This window comes from Oncorhynchus kisutch, linkage group LG19, assembly GCF_002021735.2.
Source record: "Oncorhynchus kisutch isolate 150728-3 linkage group LG19, Okis_V2, whole genome shotgun sequence".
Taxonomy (NCBI): Eukaryota; Metazoa; Chordata; class Actinopteri; order Salmoniformes; family Salmonidae; genus Oncorhynchus; species Oncorhynchus kisutch.
The window spans coordinates 8,951,269-8,972,483 of record NC_034192.2 but is presented as its reverse complement, the minus strand read 5'-3'; the positions used below and the strand labels follow the sequence as shown (position 1 = coordinate 8,972,483).

At 46.6% G+C, this 21,215-nt stretch overlaps 1 protein-coding gene across 5 annotated transcripts in view; it reads right to left on the bottom strand.

Moving 5' to 3' along the window:
• Positions 1–21,215, bottom strand: part of LOC109910346 (scm-like with four MBT domains protein 2) — a 42,690-nt gene that overhangs the window by 4,656 nt on the left and 16,819 nt on the right. For all 5 annotated transcript variants that reach the window (XM_031797085.1, XM_031797083.1, XM_031797086.1 and 2 more), the window contains 7 exons: positions 13,790–13,878; positions 10,077–10,320; positions 7,384–7,481; positions 6,308–6,409; positions 1,078–1,308; positions 297–423; positions 116–229 (listed from right to left, as the gene is read on the bottom strand). In XM_031797085.1, the coding sequence (XP_031652945.1) occupies positions 116–229; positions 297–423; positions 1,078–1,308; positions 6,308–6,409; positions 7,384–7,481; positions 10,077–10,320; positions 13,790–13,878 (1,005 nt within the window). The remainder of the gene's footprint in view (positions 1–115; positions 230–296; positions 424–1,077; positions 1,309–6,307; positions 6,410–7,383; positions 7,482–10,076; positions 10,321–13,789; positions 13,879–21,215) is intronic.

The window sequence follows — 21,215 nt, the reverse complement described above, 5'->3', positions numbered from 1 at the left end:
GTGTGTGTGTGTGTGTGTGTGTGTGTGTGTGTGTGTGTGTGTGTGTGTGTGTGTGTGTGTGTGTGTGTGAGTGAGAGAGAGAGAGAGAGAGAAAGATAGATACGGGGATACTTACAGACAGGCTTCAGTGGTGGAGTCAAGAGGTAAGCATTGGTCTCACACCATCCTACAGGAAAGATGTCCATGGACTCCACATCCACAATACATTCAGGGACAGACTTAGGCAGGCCTGGAGAGGGACAAACGAGCATGGGGTAAGACAGCTGTCCACACACACGCTCACACACAGGACTCACCTTCCAGTCTGAGCCACAGCAGGCGACCCCTGACCTGTGTGATCTGAGCCACACACACCTCGGTGGGCCTGACAGGGTTAACGGCCTCCAGCCACATGTCTTTAGCGAAGCCTCGGCTCTGCCACGCCTACACACACAGACACAAAATGGGATAAACACACACACACACACTGGGATAAACAGTAGACATAACAATGGATCCTTCTGCACAAAAGACTTAAGCCACACACATTCTCCTTGGTCTCGTTTGGTTGAGAGGGAATGTCTGTTGTTTATGAATAATCGTTAATTTAAAGGTGCAATACACATATCGCTCCACCATTTCCTGGTTGCTAAAATTCTAATAGTTCACCTAATTTCATTTTGTGACAAAAACAAGCAGTCATAGTGTAGAGAATCATTGTACCATGTTAACTGCTGTGAAATATATTTTCCGTCACCAAAAATATTGTATTTTTAGCTGTTTGAAGCTGGTGTATTTCACACAAGTGCACATAGAACAGACCCACTGCTTCTTAGACTGGCTTTCAATGATAACGACAGATCTATGACTGACATTTCTATGTGAATTTGGTCGGGTCTCCCAAAAGATGACAGAATGTAACTTTAAGGGGGGTGGGCACAGGGATGACAAGAGGGAGGAAGAGAGGGGTGAGGAGAGGGATGGAGAGAAGGATGAGGACATTGGGGAGAAGAGGCATGGAGAGAGGGAAGGAGAGAGGGAAGGAGAGAGAAGGATGAGGTGAGGAATTGAAGGAGGAAGGAAGAGAAAGTATCTTACGTCAGGGAAGCATGTGTCGGGGGCGGCCTCAGTCCAACTCTGTTTCAGGTAGTCCGCCCAATCAAAGTCCTGACTCTGGTAGCCCCTGGGCCGCTCTAGACCAATCCCGTTCTTCAGACACCACTGGACGGGGAGGATGCCCGGCGACTCAGAATGGCACACCAGGGACAGGGGTGTGGCCTCTGGAGTGAGGTCATCCACTGTGACCTGGAAGTAGTGCTCATTGTAGACCTACAGAGAGACAGAATGATGGGTGCGATATTACCATGGCTGCATTAACACATAGAAACACTTAAGGGTATGACTAGGTATGATACTGTTTGGTGGGGAGTGATACTGTTTGGTGGGGTGTGATACTGTTTGGTGGGGTGTGATACTGTTTGGTGGGGAGTGATACTGTTTGGTGGGGAGTGATACTGTTTGGTGGGGAGTGATACTGTTTGGTGGGGTGTGATACTGTTTGGTGGGGTGGTGGGGTGTGATACTGTTTGGTGGGGTGTGATACTGTTTGGTGGGGTGTGACATTGTTTGGTGGGGTGTGATACTGTTTGGTGGGATGGTGGGGTGTGATACTGTTTGGTGGGGTGTGATACTGTTTGGTGGGGTGTGATACTGTTTGGTGGGGTGTGATACTGTTTGGTGGGGAGTGATACTGTTTGGTGGGGAGTGATACTGTTTGGTGGGGAGTGATACTGTTTGGTGGGGAGTGATACTGTTTGGTGGGGAGTGATACTGTTTGGTGGGGTGTGATACTGTTTGGTGGGGTGGTGGGGTTTGATACTGTTTGGTGGGGTGTGATACTGTTTGGTGGGGTGGTGGGGTGTGATACTGTTTGGTGGGGTGTGATACTGTTTGGTGGGGTGTGATACTGTTTGGTGGGGTGTGATACTGTTTGGTGGGGAGTGATACTGTTTGGTGGGGTGTGATACTGTTTGGTGGGGTGTGATACTGTTTGGTGGGGAGTGATACTGTTTGGTGGGGTTTGATACTGTTTGGTGGGGTGTGATACTGTTTGGTGGGGTGGTGGGGTGTGATACTGTTTGGTGGGGTGTGATACTGTTTGGTGGGGTGTGACATTGTTTGGTGGGGTGTGATACTGTTTGGTGGGGTGGTGGGGTGTGATACTGTTTGGTGGGGTGTGATACTGTTTGGTGGGGTGTGATACTGTTTGGTGGGGAGTGATACTGTTTGATGGGGAGTGATACTGTTTGGTGGGGAGTGATACTGTTTGATTGGGTGTGATACTGTTTGGTGGGGAGTGATACTGTTTGATTGGGTGTGATACTGTTTGATTGGGTGTGATACTGTTTGGTGGGGTGGTGGGGTTTGATACTGTTTGGTGGGGTGTGATACTGTTTGGTGGGGTGTGATACTGTTTGGTGGGGTGGTGGGGTGTGATACTGTTTGGTGGGGAGTGATACTGTTTGGTGGGGAGTGATACTGTTTGATTGGGTGTGATACTGTTTGGTGGGGTGGTGGGGTTTGATACTGTTTGGTGGGGTGTGATACTGTTTGGTGGGGTGTGATACTGTTTGGTGGGGTGTGATACTGTTTGGTGGGGAGTGATACTGTTTGGTGGGGAGTGATACCCCACCAAACAGTATCACACCCCACCAAACAGTATCACTCCCCACCACCCCACCAAACAGTATCACTCCCCACCAAACAGTATCACTCCCCACCAAACAGTATCACTCCCCACCAAACAGTATCACTCCCCACCAAACAGTATCACACCCCACCACCCCACCAAACAGTATCACACCCCACCAAACAGTATCACTCCCCACCAAACAGTATCACTCCCCACCAAACAGTATCACTCCCCACCAAACAGTATCACTCCCCACCAAACAGTATCACACCCCACCACCCCACCAAACAGTATCACACCCCACCAAACAGTATCACTCCCCACCAAACAGTATCACTCCCCACCAAACAGTATCACTCCCCACCAAACAGTATCACACCCCACCAAACAGTATCACACCCCACCACCCCACCAAACAGTATCACACCCCACCAAACAGTATCAAACCCCACCACCCCACCAAACAGTATCACACCCCACCAAACAGTATCAAACCCCACCACCCCACCAAACAGTATCACACCCAATCAAACAGTATCACTCCCCACCAAACAGTATCACTCCCCACCAAACAGTATCACTCCCACCAAACAGTATCACTCCCCACCAAACAGTATCACTCCCCACCAAACAGTATCACACCCCACCACCCCACCTGTTTGGTGGGGTGGTGGGGTGTGATACTGTTTGGTGGGGAGTGATACTGTTTGGTGGGGAGTGATACTGTTTGGTGGGGAGTGATACTGTTTGGTGGGGAGTGATACTGTTTGGTGGGGTGGTGGGGTGTGATACTGTTTGGTGGGGTGTGATACTGTTTGGTGGGGTGTGATACTGTTTGGTGGGGTGGTGGGGTGTGATACTGTTTGGTGGGGAGTGATACTGTTTGGTGGGGAGTGATACTGTTTGGTGGGGAGTGATACTGTTTGGTGGGGAGTGATACTGTTTGGTGGGGAGTGATACTGTTTGATTGGGTGTGATACTGTTTGGTGGGGTGGTGGGGTTTGATACTGTTTGGTGGGGTGTGATACTGTTTGGTGGGGTGGTGGGGTGTGATACTGTTTGGTGGGGGTGTGATACTGTTTGGTGGGGTGTGATACTGTTTGGTGGGGAGTGATACTGTTTGGTGGGGAGTGATACTGTTTGGTGGGGAGTGATACTGTTTGGTGGGGAGTGATACTGTTTGGTGGGGAGTGATACTGTTTGGTGGGGAGTGATACTGTTTGGTGGGGTGTGATACTGTTTGGTGGGGTGTGATACTGTTTGGTGGGGAGTGATACTGTTTGGTGGGGAGTGATACTGTTTGGTGGGGTGTGATACTGTTTGGTGGGGTGTGATACTGTTTGGTGGGGTGTGATACTGTTTGGTGGGGAGTGATACTGTTTGGTGGGGAGTGATACTGTTTGATTGGGTGTGATACTGTTTGGTGGGGTGGTGGGGTATGATACTGTTTGGTGGGGAGTGATACTGTTTGGTGGGGTGGTGGGGAGTGATACTGTTTGGTGGGGAGTGATACTGTTTGGTGGGGAGTGATACTGTTTGGTGGGGAGTGATACTGTTTGGTGGGGAGTGATACTGTTTGGTGGGGTGTGATACTGTTTGGTGGGGAGTGATACTGTTTGGTGGGGAGTGATACTGTTTGATTGGGTGTGATACTGTTTGGTGGGGTGGTGGGGTTTGATACTGTTTGGTGGGGTGTGATACTGTTTGGTGGGGTGGTGGGGTGTGATACTGTTTGGTGGGGTGTGACATTGTTTGGTGGGGTGTGATACTGTTTGGTGGGGTGGTGGGGTGTGATACTGTTTGGTGGGGGTGTGATACTGTTTGGTGGGGTGTGATACTGTTTGGTGGGGTGTGATACTGTTTGGTGGGGAGTGATACTGTTTGGTGGGGAGTGATACTGTTTGGTGGGGAGTGATACTGTTTGATTGGGTGTGATACTGTTTGGTGGGGTGGTGGGGTTTGATACTGTTTGGTGGGGTGGTGGGGTTTGATACTGTTTGGTGGGGTGTGATACTGTTTGGTGGGGTGGTGGGGTTTGATACTGTTTGGTGGGGTGTGATACTGTTTGGTGGGGTGGTGGGGTGTGATACTGTTTGGTGGGGTGTGATACTGTTTGGTGGGGAGTGATACTGTTTGGTGGGGAGTGATACTGTTTGGTGGGGAGTGATACTGTTTGGTGGGGAGTGATACTGTTTGGTGGGGTGTGATACTGTTTGGTGGGGTGGTGGGGTGTGATACTGTTTGGTGGGGAGTGATACTGTTTGGTGGGGAGTGATACTGTTTGGTGGGGAGTGATACTGTTTGGTGGGGAGTGATACTGTTTGATTGGGTGTGATACTGTTTGGTGGGGTGGTGGGGTTTGATACTGTTTGGTGGGGTGTGATACTGTTTGGTGGGGTGGTGGGGTGTGATACTGTTTGGTGGGGTGTGATACTGTTTGGTGGGGAGTGATACTGTTTGGTGGGGAGTGATACTGTTTGGTGGGGAGTGATACTGTTTGGTGGGGAGTGATACTGTTTGGTGGGGAGTGATACTGTTTGGTGGGGTGTGATACTGTTTGGTGGGGTGGTGGGGTGTGATACTGTTTGGTGGGGTGGTGGGGTGTGATACTGTTTGGTGGGGAGTGATACTGTTTGGTGGGGAGTGATACTGTTTGGTGGGGAGTGATACTGTTTGATTGGGTGTGATACTGTTTGGTGGGGTGGTGGGGTTTGATACTGTTTGGTGGGGTGTGATACTGTTTGGTGGGGTGGTGGGGTGTGATACTGTTTGGTGGGGTGTGATACTGTTTGGTGGGGTGTGATACTGTTTGGTGGGGAGTGATACTGTTTGGTGGGGAGTGATACTGTTTGGTGGGGAGTGATACTGTTTGGTGGGGAGTGATACTGTTTGGTGGGGAGTGATACTGTTTGGTGGGGAGTGATACTGTTTGATTGGGTGTGATACTGTTTGGTGGGGTGGTGGGGTTTGATACTGTTTGGTGGGGTGTGATACTGTTTGGTGGGGTGGTGGGGTGTGATACTGTTTGGTGGGGTGTTATACTGTTTGGTGGGGTGTGATACTGTTTGGTGGGGTGTAATACTGTTTGGTGGGGTGTGATACTGTTTGGTGGGGTGTAATACTGTTTGGTGGGGTGTGATACTGTTTGGTGGGGTGTGATACTGTTTGGTGGGGTGTAATACTGTTTGGTGGGGTGTGATACTGTTTGGTGGGGTGTGATACTGTTTGGTGGGGAGTGATACTGTTTGATTGGGTGTGATACTGTTTGGTGGGGTGGTGGGGTTTGATACTGTTTGGTGGGGTGTGATACTGTTTGGTGGGGGGGTGGGGTGTGATACTGTTTGGTGGGGAGTGATACTGTTTGGTGGGGAGTGATACTGTTTGATTGGGTGTGATACTGTTTGGTGGGGTGTGATACTGTTTGGTGGGGTGTGATACTGTTTGGTGGGGTGTGATACTGTTTGGTGGGGTGTGATACTGTTTGGTGGGGTGTGATACTGTTTGGTGGGGTGTAATACTGTTTGGTGGGGTGTGATACTGTTTGGTGGGGTGTGATACTGTTTGGTGGGGTGGTGGGGTGTGATACTGTTTGGTGGGGTGTGATACTGTTTGATAGAGTTGGTCAGGTAGGCCCACCTGTGTGACAGATACAGGGCAGATGTGGAACGGTTCCGACGGCGACACCATCTCCAGCTTCATCCCCGTCCTGAAGGAGTGCTTGGTCAGGTCTGCATGGTCCTGAAACCACCGGGTCACCGTGGAAAACACACACCTCTTTTAATGGTCACTGCAAACAGGCTTTGTTAACAGGCTTTGTTATATAATTCAAATGTTATTACTTTAATATTACTGACTCGTCTGCTCAACCGCCCAAATATGCTCGGAGTTAGAACAAATAATAGCTATGTGAGTCTGACTAATTGTCTGTGACAGGTGTGTTTGACCTATAGAGACAAATAGAGCTAGCTAGCGTGGCCCTTTGAAACCCACTGACACCGAGGCCATCAGACAGGTCCCGTCAGATCACTGTCATCTGTACGACAGGTACACACCCAGACTTAAGAGGGGCGTGGGAAAGACAGCAGTTTATCACTACACACACACACACACCATAAACCCACACACAGGCAGGAGCGGAGGTGTCGGAGCTACGTAACGTAATCATTTTACGTTGACATTTTAGTGATTTAGCAGACACTGTTGTCCGGAGTGACTTGGTGCATCCATCTGAAGATAGCTCGGTGAGACAACCATATACCACAGTCGTAGCAAGTACATTTACCCTCGACAAAGTAGTTATTCACAAAGTCAGTGCTTTTGTTTACCGAGGGATTTTATATCTTTAGTATCATACATTTTTTTGTTCTTGATTTTTTTCCGAGAAGATTGGCGAAGTCTTGACATTAGTGGGAAGCTTGTCCTACCATTGGGTATCCAGGACAGAGAAGAGTTTTAACTGGGTGGAGTGGAATCTTATGACATGATGTCGTCTGTTAAATGACTGATCGGGACTCAGGGTTTTGACTACACTGATTATGTGAGTATTTGATTCGTGTAACAGTTAAACCATCTGCCCCACATGGCCTGATAAGGACACGCAGTAAGAATGGTCACGGGAACTGACAAACCTGCACAAGAGTACACATTAAGATGGTTGCGTGTAGAAGCACTTCCTGTGTCACAGGGCTACTTCCTGTGTGGCTGACCCTCACCTTAAACACCTCCAGGGGCAGTGGGTTCTGCTGGGCCTCGCTCCGCACCGCCTCCAGGGCCTCCTGCCACTCGAGGGCGCTCTTCAGGCCGCGCAACTCTGAGACGAGAGAGAGAGGTGACAGTCAGAATATGACTGAAACTCAGCATCAAATGAAAGACCTTACAAATCTCTCAACTGTTTATTTAAAGTGAAATATTCAGAAATGTCTCACAAAACTAGCTTTAACTTCCTTCAAACTGCATACAGACATAAACATGGTGCCCATGGGATCATCTGACCGGGTTAGTAGAGAGGGCTTCATCCCCAACATCTCACACTATCCCTTTAAGCAAAACTCTCCCAGGGTTTTCCAAATGTTTTTATGTTGTTAAAAAAAAAATCTGATGTAATTTAAATGAATACATCTTACAACCACATGACCCTCCCCTTCCCACTCTCTACAAACTGGCTCACCTGGAACTACAGCTGAGACTGGAGACAATCATGTGGATTTCTATCGATCATTTGGAGAGGAGATTTGTAAAGTTTTGTGGAGTTGTACATTTTCCATGTTATAACAGTGGACCAGTGTATGTATGTCTGAAGGAACATGTTTCTATGTGTCATTGCAAGTGTGAGTGTGTTGCTATGATTGTGACATTGTGTGTGTTATGTTCTGTGGAAAGGTGTTTTTTGACAAAGTCATCAGATCTGTAGAAGTTGAAACTGAAAGATCTACATCTTGAATATGAACTGAAGCCAGCATGTTGAGTCATTCAGAGAGAGACACATAGAAAGAGGCAGGGACACAGAGACAGACACAGAGACAGACAGAGACAGAGACAGACACATACAGAGAGAGACAAAGAGACACAGAGAGAGACGGCGACACAGAGAGAGAGAGAGAGAGAGAGAGAGAGAGAGAGACACGGAGAGAGGAAGAGAGAGAGAGACAAAGATAGACAGACAGAGAGATGAACAGAGAGAGAGACAGAGAGAGACAGAGAGAGACAGTGATCCCATGGGCACCAGAGACAGAAGGACACAGAGAGGGACAGAGACACAGAGAGGGACAGAGAGACACAGACAGACACAGACAGACAAAGAGAGAGATACAGAGAGAGAGAGAAAGAGAGAGACACAAGGAGCCAGAGAGAGACACAGGGAGCCAGAGAGAGACACAGGGAGCCAGAGAGAGACACAGGGAGACAGAGAGAGACACAAGGAGACAGAGAGAGACACAGGGAGACAGAGAGAGACACGGGAGACAGAGAGAGACACGGGAGACAGAGAGAGACACGGGAGACAGAGAGAGACACGGGAGACAGAGAGAGACACAGGGAGACAGAGAGAGACACAGGGAGACAGAGAGAGACACAGGGAGACAGACAGACAGACAGACACCGACAGAGCGAGACACAGACAGACGGCAGACAGACAGCGACAGAAACAGAGAGACAGACCGAGAGAGAGAGGGAGAGACAGACAGTCAGATAGAGACTGTCAAAGAGACAGACAAAGACAAACAAAGACAGAGACAGACACAAAGAGACAAAGAGACACAGAGAGAAACAGAGAGAGAGACAGAGACACAGAGTGAGACAGCGACACACAGAGAGAGAGACAGAGACAGACAGGGAGACAGAGAGAGACAGAGACAGACAGAGACAGACAGACAGACGGCAGACAGAGAGAGACACAGACAGACAGACAGACAGAGACAGAGAGAGACACAAGGAGACAGAGAGAGACAGAGAGAGACACGGGAGACACGGGAGACAGAGAGAGACACGGGAGACACGGGAGACAGAGAGAGACACAGGAGACAGAGAGAGACACGGGAGACACGGGAGACAGAGAGAGACACGGGAGACAGAGAGAGACACGGGAGACAGAGAGAGACACGGGAGACAGAGAGAGACACGGGAGACAGAGAGAGACACGGGAGACAGAGAGAGACACGGGAGACAGAGAGAGACACGGGAGACAGAGAGAGTCACGGGAGACAGAGAGAGTCACGGGAGACAGAGACAGACACGGGAGACAGAGAGAGTCACGGGAGACAGAGACAGACACGGGAGACAGACACAGGGAGAGAGAGAGAGAGGAGACAGAGAGAGACACAGAGAGAGAGACATGGAGACAGAGACAGACAGAGAGAGACAGAAACAGAGAGACAGAAAGACAGATATACAGACAGACGGCAGACAGACAGAGACAGAGAGACAGACAGAGAGAGGGAGAGAGACAGTCAAAGAGACAGACAAAGACAGACAAAGACAGAGATAGAGAGAGACACGGAGACAGAGAGAGACACAGAGAGAGACAGAGAGACACAGAGAGAGTGAAAGATAGAGACAGACAGACAGAGACAGAGAGACTTGATAAGGTGGTTTATGATATTGAACAGAGAGAAGGGAAACTCCCAGCTGCTCTGAACGGTGTAAAACAGTCATAAAAACATTGACACACGATAGAAGATTATGTGTGGGTGTAACATTGATCCTCACGACATCAAGGTTACCGTTTGATCCTAATCTATGGCTCTCATTGGATATAATTCATAACTAACCCGTAATAATCCGTAAATCCAATAGAGTTGGAGAGTCCTTGCAAGTTGCAGGTTTTTGTTTCACCCCACCACTAAAACTACCACTACCGCAGCTGAATGTGACCCAGAGCCCCTCCCTTCATGTAGCTATGACCCCTTACCTGCTGGGGGCTCCAGTGACAGGCGGTTCTCCTGAGCCCAGCCCAGTGGGCGGAGCCTCACGTCGAGGTAGAACAGCCAGGTGTCGTGGGCGTCGTCTTGGAGACCTACATGGCGTAGGCGGAGCCTCCCACCAATGTTCTGGGCGACGCGGGCAGCCCAGTAGAGGTAGGGGTCAGTGAGGTCCCGTACCTCCATCACCGAACCCTCCACAATCAGATCCACTGTGTTCTTCCCCCTCAGAGCCTGAAGAGAAGGATGGGAAGAGGGAGAGGAAGAGGAGAGAGATGGAGAGGGAGGGAAAAAGGGAATTGATGGAAAGTATTCAAATCTGTGTGTACAGTGCCTTCAGAAACCCCTCGACTTCATCTACATTTTATTGTGTTGTAGCCTAAATGTAAAATGGATGGTGTCCCCCAGGGCTCAGTTCTAGGCCCACCTTCTTCTCTCTATACACCAAGGCACTGGGCTCTGAAATATCCTCACATGGTCTCTCTTATCACTGCTATGCAGATGACACTCAGCTACTTTTCACCTTCCCCTCTTCTGACACTCAGATGGCGACACCTATCTCTGCGTGCCTGGCAGATATCTTAGCTTGGATGTCGACCCAACACCTCAAGCTCAACAAGACGGAGCTGCTCTTCCTACCGGGAAAGGCCTGCCGGTTGAAAGACGTCTCCATCACGGTTCACAACTCCACAGTGTCCCCCTCCCAGAGTGCAAAGAAGCTTGCCGTGACCCTGGACAATACCCTGTCATTCTCTGCAAACAACAAAAACAATGACCCGCTCCTGCAGGTTCATGCACTACAACATCCGTAGAGTACGACCCTACCACACGCAGGGAGCTGTGCAGGTCCTAATCCAGGCACTTGTCATCTCCCGTCTGGATCACTGCAACTTCCCAAACTCTCCCATGTCATCCCGTTCCTTCACACACTCCACGGGCTTCAGGTCGAAGCTAGCGTCGACTACAAGACCATGGTGGTTACCTACGGAGCAGCAAGAGGAACTACCCCTCCCTACCTTCAGGCAATACTCAAATCCTACACCCCAACCAGAGCACTCTGTTCTGCCACCTCTGGTCTCTTGGCAGTCACACCCATATGGGAGGGTAGCTCCCACTCAGCCCAGTCCAAGCTCTTCCAGAGCCAGCATCCCCCTACATTTAGGACAGCAGAATCCCTGCCCATATCCAAAAGCACCTGAAAGCCTACCTCTTCAAAGAGCATGTTAATCGGCTTCATCAATAAGTGCATCGATGACGTCATTCCCACATTGACTGTACATACATATCCCAACCAGAAACCATGGATTACAGGCAACATCCGCATCGAGCTAATGGCTCGAGTGGAAGACTAATCCGGACGCTTATAAGCCCGGACGCTTATATGCCCTCAGATGAACCATCAAACAAGCAAAGCGTCAATATAGGATTAAGATTGAATCCTACTATATCGGCTCTGACGCTCGTTGGATGTGGCAGGGCTTGAAAACTATTACGGACTACAAAGGGAAACCCGGACGTGAGCTGCCCAGTGACGCTAGCCTGCCAGATGAGCTAAATGCCTTTTGTGCTCACTTCAGGGCAAGCAACACTGAAGCATGCACCAGAGCACCATCTGTTCTGGATGACTGTGTGATAACGCTCTCGGTAGCTGATGTGAACAAAACATTTAAACAGGTCCAATTCGCAGATCCACAGATGACGCAATATCAGTCGCACTCCACTATCTCACCTGAACAAAGGGAACACCAATGTGAGAATGATGTTCATTGACACCAGCTCAGTGTTCAACACCATAGTGCCCATGAAGCTCATCACTAAGCTAAGGACTCTGGGACTAAACACCTCCCTCTGCAACTGGATCCTGATGGGCCGCCCCCAGGTGGTAAGGGTAGGTAATGACACATCCGCCACGCTGATCTTCAACACTGGGGCCACTGGGGCGTTCTCAGTCCCCTCATGTAGTCCCTGTTCACTCATGACTGCACGGCCAGGCACGACTCCAACACCATCATTAAGTTTGCTGATGACACAACAATGGTAGGCCTGATCACCGACAACGACGAGATGGCCTATAGGGAGGATCTCAGAGAGCTGGCAAGGTGGTGCCAGGACAACAACCTCTCCCTCAATTTGAGCAAGACTAATAAGCTGATCGTGGACTACAGGAAAAGGCGGGCCGAAAAGGCCCCCATTAATATCGACAAGGCTGTAGTGGAGCAGGTCGAGAGTTTCAAGTTCCTTGGTGTCCACATCACCAACGAACTATCATGGTCCAAACATACCAAGACAGTCGTGAAGAGAGCACTCGAGAGCATCCTGACCGGATGCATCACCGCCTGCTCGGGATCTGACCGTAAGTCATTACAGAGGGTAGTGCGAACGGCCCAGTACATCGCCGGGGTCAAACTTCCTGCCATCCAGGACCTATTTAATAGGCGGTGTCAGAGGAAAGCCCATAATTGTCAGAGACTCTAGTCACAGCTTCTACCCCCAAGCCATAAGACTGCTGAACAATTCATAAAATCGCCACCAGACAATTTACATTGACAACCCCGCCCCTCCCTTTTGTACACTGCTGCTACTCGCTGTTTATCATCTGTACACTTCAACCCACCTACATGTACAGATTACCTCAACTAGTACCCCTGCACACTGACTTGGTACCGGTACTACCTGTATATAGCCTCGTTATTGTTATTGTGTAACTTTTTATTATTATTTTTTAACTTTAGTTTATTTGGTAAATATTTTCTTAACTCTTCTTGAACTGCACTGTAGGTTAAGGGCTTGTAAGTAAGCACTTCACGGTAAAGTCTACACTTGTTGTATTCGGCGCATGTGGCAAATAAAGTTTGGTTTGATTTTAAAAATTCCCCATCTTTTTAGGATAAAATAAACGGAACAGAGCTAAGCACAGGCCAAATCCTAGAGGAAAACCTGGTTCAGTCTGCTTTCCACAGACACTGGAGACAAACTCACCTTTCAGCAGGACAAAAACCTAAAACACTAGGTCAAATACACTGGAGTTTCTTACCAAGACAGCATTGAATGTTCCTGAGTTGCCTAGTTACAGTTTTGTCTTAAATCTGCTTGAAAATCTATGGCAAGACTTGAAAGTGGCTGTCTAGCAACGATCAACAACCAACCTGACAGAGCTTGAAGAATTTTGAAAAGAATAATGTGCAAAATTTGTCAAATCCAGGTGTGCAAAGCTCTTAGAGACTTATCCAGAAAGACTCACAGTGGTAATCGCTGCCAAAGGTGATTCTAACATGTATTGACTCGTGTGAATACTTATGTGATTGAGATATTTCTGTATTTCATTTTCAATACATTTGCTAACATTTCTGAAATCCTATTTTCCCTTAGTCATTGTGGGGGTATCGTGTGTAGATGGTTGAGAACAAATATAAATGTAATCCATTTTTGAATTCAGGCTGTAAGGCAACACAAAACGGAATAAGTCAAGAGGTGTTAATTCTTTGATGGCGCTGCATGTGTGATTTGGTCTTTGAGAGGGAACTGGTATTATCTGGGGTGAAACTTCAGCTTGACATACAGAGCTCAACAGATCAGCTAAAGCTCTAAACGTGTTGATGGTTAATACACGGGTGTCACCTACGCATACACAGTCTCATTATCTCTCTCCCTCGTTCTCTCCGTCTCGTTCTCCCTGTCACACTCCCATCGAGACAGTACTCACCCCTTCCAGTAGGTTTGCTGGTGCGGTCCGTGAGCCAGTCAAGTCCTGGATGAGAAAATCTGTCCAGTCACTGTACTTCTCCTTGATGGCTACGAGACAGAACAGAGGGAGAGATAGACGGTCAAAAATACTGTACTGTGCAAGCGAAACCATACTTGACAATGCATTTACATATATTTGCACCAGGCTAAGCAGTGAACAACAGTGGAAAACAGTTAGATACAGAGCACTACAGTATAGAGCAGTCCACATACGCAGGTGTTTAGAGAGATACAATGGGAGCATGGTAGAAAAAGGCAGGCATGAATGAACACACACACGTATCACCCTTTCCAGAGCCATTTAAATGGTTAGTTCCTGCTCATTTGCATAGGACATGTTTGTTTACTCCACTTTCTGTTTCCCACAGTGCAACAGTAGTGATGTTTAATTCATGGTGCATTGTGAGTCTTGATTTTACTTTGACTCCACGCTGACTAGTGACTTCCCAAAGACAGGCAGAAACTGCTTCTCCGATAGAAATCCCCGAACACACTTGTAGGCAATGTCATGGTGACACTGGCTAGCTAAGATCACGCATAGAAACACTCCATCAGGTTTAACAGTCGTCTCGCACCAAACTGAGCATGTGCGGCCCGTCAAATCAAAAGGCACTCCTTTGATATAAAGTTGTTATTGACACAAATGTTCAATGTTTCAGTTTGTCACTTTCACACGGTAATATGTTCAACTACTTAAGAAATTGTCTCGAATCGAGGTTGTGCCTTTAGATTTCAAGAAAATTCACAACTAAGGCGGGGGTGTCAAACTCAAACAGCGCAAGGGCCATACTGAAAAAAAACTGCTTGACTTGTAGTGCAAGTATACAGTTGGTATGGAAGCGGGCCAAAATTAATTGACAATCCAAGTCATTACGCAGGTGTTTGACAGGTGTTTGACACAATTCTCCCATTGACTTATCAAACCCCAAAAAACGGCCTGGTCTGCTTGGTCGGTTTCGCAATTGTTTCCGGAAGTCTTGTGATGTTTAGAAGCTCTGTGGTTTAGAAACTCTGTGGTTCTAGTAAGTCACACACACACACACACACACACACACACACACACACACACACAAAACTAGAGTAATCTATTTTTAAGTGATGAGTTATCCACCCCTCTCCAGAGACATCTAATGCTCTAGGTTTACAGTCACCAATTGGACGCAAAGATTCTGAGAATATCTGACTAATCGGGGAAAGGTGACACGAGTCACAGTAGAACGACTAGTGGCCAGTAGCCCAGATCATGGAGTATTACACTGCTACATGTTAATAAGCCACGCCACACTTAGAAAACAAATAGAATCATTCATTCCTATGGGAACAGAGGTATTTTCCCCTCATTTTATATTCTCTCATTGGCATATTCTTCTGAAGCCATATTTAGAGAAACAGTCAATTCATTTTCATACAAACAAATCACTGTCTCGGGACATGACCGATCCTTTTTCCATACATGGTGCAAATAATGTCCTTCTGCCCCAGTGCATCTCTCCACACCACCCCTGGTTAATAATAGTGTTTTTTCCACACACACACACACACACTGCTCCTGTTGATCTCCGGTGTGCAGAAATAGATCAACTATTTTTACAGATCCTGCTAGATTAGTCATCAAGCCATTTAGAATAGGCCACAGTGCAGAATGCAGGCTGCTGCTTCGGCATCTGAACTTCTGCCCATCCCCCTCTCTCTCTCCCTCTCTTTTCTACCTCCTCGGCCCCCTCCGGTCCAGAATGTAGTTACAGTACTAGTTTGCATGTAAATTATATATTTTTTCCTTTGTCTTGCCCATCCTCCAGGCGATAGACACAGAGGCAAATTCTGACTTCCACAAAACAATAACTGCATAATTTACTTAGAAAAGGGGAGAGGGGGTTCTCTTCAATCTCTCCTCTCCTCTCCTCTGCTACACTGGGAGACATCCAAACAAATATCTGATTTGCATATCCAACAACAAGCCATTGTGTAAACAGACAGTGAAGGCTAATTCAAAAGCGTATTTAAGAGAATCAAAGCGATTACTAAAAGAACAAGTCTGGCCTGTATCATGGCAGGGAGGGATGTTTTCATCTGTGATCACAGCAGTACAGCAGATTCTAATCAGGGCTAATGGGACCAAATTAGACCACCAGTCTCACACAGTGAATAATATCTAGTGAGTAGTATTACAGTGGCATAGTAAACCACACAGATACAATACCTATCTACCAAGACTTCTGGGGGTCTTGTAAGACTGAATTAATAGTATAACCACAGACCCTAGATCAGGATTTAATATGTACCAGTAACAATCTAGTAATCTACTGCTAGTAAATACCCCATTGTTTAACCAGGTGGGTTGGCGACAACAAACTACCTTTTAGAAAAATTATCAAAATACTCAAAGTAGAAAGACAAAAATCAACAGCAGAGATACAGGTGAATGTTATTTATAGTCAGAACTGTTGCTCAATAGTCACTGAATGACAGCCAACAGGATAGACAGACACCTCTCTGTTGTGATAGGCTAAATCACGTGTAGGCGTTTTACGACGAGGGAGACGCGCTAGCTAGTTAACGTAAAGCCATGTTGATGAGAAGTCAGGAGTGAATAAGAGACCGCCATGGAATATGAATGAACTCAGATGTGTTTACAGTAAGTGCAGTGGATTTACTTCCCCAGGACGTAAGGGGTTAAGAGTGTGTGTGAGAAGTGTGTGTAGGTGGGGGGGGGGGGTTGTAAATGGCAGCAATAATGACATGCATGCCTAAACTTAATATCACCTGGGCTAGGTAGAGAACAAGACTGGCCCACACTAAATACATCCAGCACTAGTTACATAATCATTATGAAAAGGAACACAAGCAAATGAGATTGGAGATGGGAACTACACCCATCCACACTACACTACACACCAAGTAAATACAAAGCGGTTGCAAATCAAGTGGTGGAGATGGGGAGGATTGGTCATTTGGGTATCAAATCAGTCCTGGCCTGCTCTTTCTGACTGCCTAGTGTTAGTTAGTTGGCTTGTCTTTGACCAGGTTGATGTGTGTGTAGTCCTTCCTGCCAACTAAGGATTCATTCCTGCACTATTAAGGACAGAGGCAGGTCAAGAGTGTTCACACACACACAGAGAGAGAGAGCTGTGAAGTAGGCCTGAGCCCCATCTCAGCGCCTCCTCTCTAGCAGGTCCTGGCAGGAAGGAGTGAGTGTGGTGAATGCATTATGCAAACGACCTCGGTGGGGTTCTGAGAGCAGCGCTGTTATCACATGACTAAACATGTGATTCCTTCAAAGCTCCTGACACACACACACTTGTGCGAATTTTGAAAAAAATGTCAAGCGCAACAATATTTCGTTGGAACCACTACTCTCTGTTTATAATCTATGCATAGTTACTTTAATTCTACCTACATGTACATATTACTTAAATTAGCTCGACTAAATGTGCCCCCCGCACATTGACTCTGTACCGGTACCCCCTGTATGTAGCCTCACTATTGTTATTTTTTTACTGCTGCTCTTTAACTATTTGTTACTTTTATTTTTTACTCATCTATGTTTTACTTAACACTTATTTTTATTAAAACTGCATTGTTGGTTAAGGGCTTGTAAGTAAGTATTTCACTGTAAGGTCTACACCTGTTGTATTCGGGGCATGTGACAAATCAAATTCGATATGAAACAAGACAGGCTGAAGCCCCACCCTGTCACTCAACAGTGAGGCAGCACACGGACAGTTTCTCCACACTGTGACTGTTTCTCTCAGCATGTCACTCAACAGATTGTTCCAAAACAACAACGATGCCGCTTTCCACATAGCTTCTAAATATGAATCCCCATGTCGTTTTCTCTATTGTCGTAATAGTTTGTGAATCTTGCTCTTTGCAAAACGCCAGTTAGTCTGTAGGAAACTCATCACTAATGCTACCTTTACTTAGAATGCACTAGCTAGGACAAAGCAAACACATGCTGAAACATGAGGTGAAGGAGGAGGATGAATGGCACGACAACAAGACTCAGGATCTCATCACGGTATCTCTGTGTATTGAAATTGCCATAATGCCATCGATAAAATGTCCGCAGCTTTATGCCTTCCTATACCATAATACTATATACCATAATACTATATACCATAACCATACCGCCCCCATGGTGCACTGTGTTCACAACGTTGACATCAGCAAACCGCTCGCCCAGTTGAAACCAGTGGCCATTGAAGGTGAGCATTTGCCGACTGAAGTAGGTTACGACACCAAACTGCAGTCAGGTCAAGACCCTGGTGTGGAGGACGTGCACGCAGATTAGCTTCCCGAGACAGTTTCTGACCGTTTGTGCAGAAATTCTTTGGTTGCGCAAACCCACAGTTTCATCAGCTGTCTGGGTGGCTGGTCTTAGACAATCCGACAGGTGAAGTGGGCAGGATGGGGAGGTCCTGGGCTGGCATGGTTACACGTGGTCTGCGGTTGTGAGACCATTTGGACGCGCTGCCAATTTCTGCAAAATGACGTTGGAGTCAGCTTATAGTAGAGAAATGAACATTAGATTCTCTGGCAACAGCTCTGGTGGAAATTCTTGCAATCAGCATGCCAATTGCACACTCCCTCAACTTGAGACATCTGTGACATTGTGTTGTGTGCACATTTAAGAGTGGTGCTTCTAACTTTAAGTTAGGCGCACCAGTGCTACCAATAAAAAATATAAATGTAGAGCCCCGCATGCACATGCACACACACACACACACACACACACACACACACACACACACACACACACACACACACACACACACACACGTAATTCTGGTGAATTCTGAGAATGTGTTGTAGAATGTGCCGAGCAGGCAGAGTGTCAGCCGTGTCTAGACAAGCTAAGATCCTAGGCTGAGACACCTGCTGTCTAGTGGAAGACTGTCAGAGAGTTTAATTCTGGTAATACACACTAGTGGAAATGGAAGGTGATAGACACATCCTGAACTTGAGAATACCGGTGCTAGGATTAAAACAATAATGGGTCATTCTTGAATTGTGGTAGTAAATGCGGTTGCTTGAGTTTGGCACCATTTAAAATTGATTTAACATGACAAATACACGTTTTATTTAACTGCTATTTATTAAGAAAACACACTCAGTAGCCACTCCATTCACAAAAATGCTTCGCTCCTACAGACAGTGAGTCACGTGGATGTGGCTTGCTATATAAAGCAGGCAGACAGGCATCCATTTACTGTTCGATTGAACGTTAGAATGGGAATAACTAGTGACCTAAGCGACTGAGCGTGGTATGATCATCTGTGCCAGAAGCACTGGTTCTAGGTTCTCAGAAACAGCCGGCCTCCTGGGCTTTTCACGCATGACTTTGTCTAAGGAGAATGGTGTGACAAACCAAAAACATCCAATAAGGAGCAGTCCTGTGGGCATCAGCTCGCTGATGAAAGAGGTCGATAGAGAACAGCAAGAATGGTGCAAGCTAACAGGTGGGCCACAAACAGGCAAATAATGGCGTAGCACAACAGTGGTGTGCAGAATGGAATGCACAACTCGTCGACCCTTGTCACGGATGGGCTATTGCAGCAAACCACACTGGGTACCACTCCTATCAGCTAAAACCAAGAAGAAGCAGCTCCAGTGGGCATGGAATCCCGGTCCCTGTTGCGTCATGCTGATGGCAGAGTCAGGATTTGGCGTAAGCAGCACAAGGAAAAGTAAAGATACTTTAATAGAAAATGACTCAAGTAAAAGTGAAAGTCATCCAGTAAAATCCTACTTGAGTAAAAGTCTAAGTATTTGGTTTTAATTATACTTATGTATCAAAAGTAAATGTAATTGCAAAATATATACTAAGTAAAAGTAGAAATAATTTCAAATTCCTATTAAGCAAACCAGACCGCACCATTTTCTTTTTTCTTTTACAGATGACACTCAGACATAATTTACAAACGAAGCATGTATAGGGAGTCCGCCAGATAAGAGGCAGTAGGGATGACCATGGATGTGCTCTTGAATTAGACCAATTGTCATGTCCTGCTAAGCATTCAAAAGTACTTTTGGGTGTCAGGGAAAATTTATTGAGTAAAAAGTACATAATTTTCTTTAGAAATGTAGTAATGGAAAAGTTGTCAAAAATATAAATAAAGTAAAGTACAGATACTAAAAAAGTAGTACTTTAAAGTATTTTTACTTAAGTACTTTACACCACTGACACACATACACACGTTCCAAAGTTATATTCTGAACTCTGCCCCACTCCCCAGTTAAAACAGAGCCTATAAACAACAGCGAGACTGACTACCACAGAATGTGTGTACATAGGTCCTTTATACTGAAACATATCTATTTGTATGCATTGTAGATACTACTGGGGGCTAGCAAATTGGCTTGTCCAACTGGTGATGTGCAGAGGTGTAGTGACATGGTTTGGAGATTTAGAGATAGATAGATAAGCCTATTATTTTGAACAAATGTATTAAATATATTGTGTAGATCAACAAATACAAAGAAGGCCATTAAAATACATTATACTAGTTTTAAAAAATAACGTGTGTCCATCAGTTTAATGTCATTGGTGTTACCACCTTGAAAATCATTGATTACAAGGACCTTGAGCATTCTCTCCAGTGGCAACCTGTTATCAGGGACGGGTCTATATATTTTTTAAAGTATTAGCATATCACCCCCTGTTAGAATGTCATACATTTGAGGATTCCATTAATATGCCATACAACTCTCCTTCCGTGGCCTCCAACTACTCTTAAATATAAGTAAAACTAAATGCATGCTCTTCAACCGATCGCTGCCTGCACCTGCCTGCCCGTCTAGCATCACTACTCTGGACGGTTCTGACTTAGAATATGTGGACAACTACAAATACCTAGGTGTCTGGTTAAGACTGTAAACTCTCCTTCCAGACTCACATCAAACATCTCCAATCCAAAGTTAAATCTTCCTATTTCACAAGAAAGCATCCTTCAATCATGCTGCCAAACATACCCTCGTAAAACTGACGATCCTCGACTTCGGTGATGTCATTTACAAAATAGCCTCCAATACCCTACTCAATAAATTGGATGCAGTCTATCACAGTGCCATCCGTTTTGTCACCAAAGCCCCATATACTACCCACCACTGCGACCTGTACACTCTCGTTGGCTGGCCCTCGCTTCATACTCGTCGCCAAACCCACTGGCTCCAGGTCATCTACAAGACCCTGATATGTAAAGTCCCTACTTATCTCAACTTGCTGGTCACCATAACAGCACCCACCTGTAGCACACGCTCCAGCAGGTATATCTCTCTGGTCACCCCCAAAACCAATTCTTCCTTTGGCCGCCTCTTCTTCCAGTTCTCTGCTGCCAATGACTGGAACGAACTACGAAAATCTCTGAAACTGGAAACACTCATCT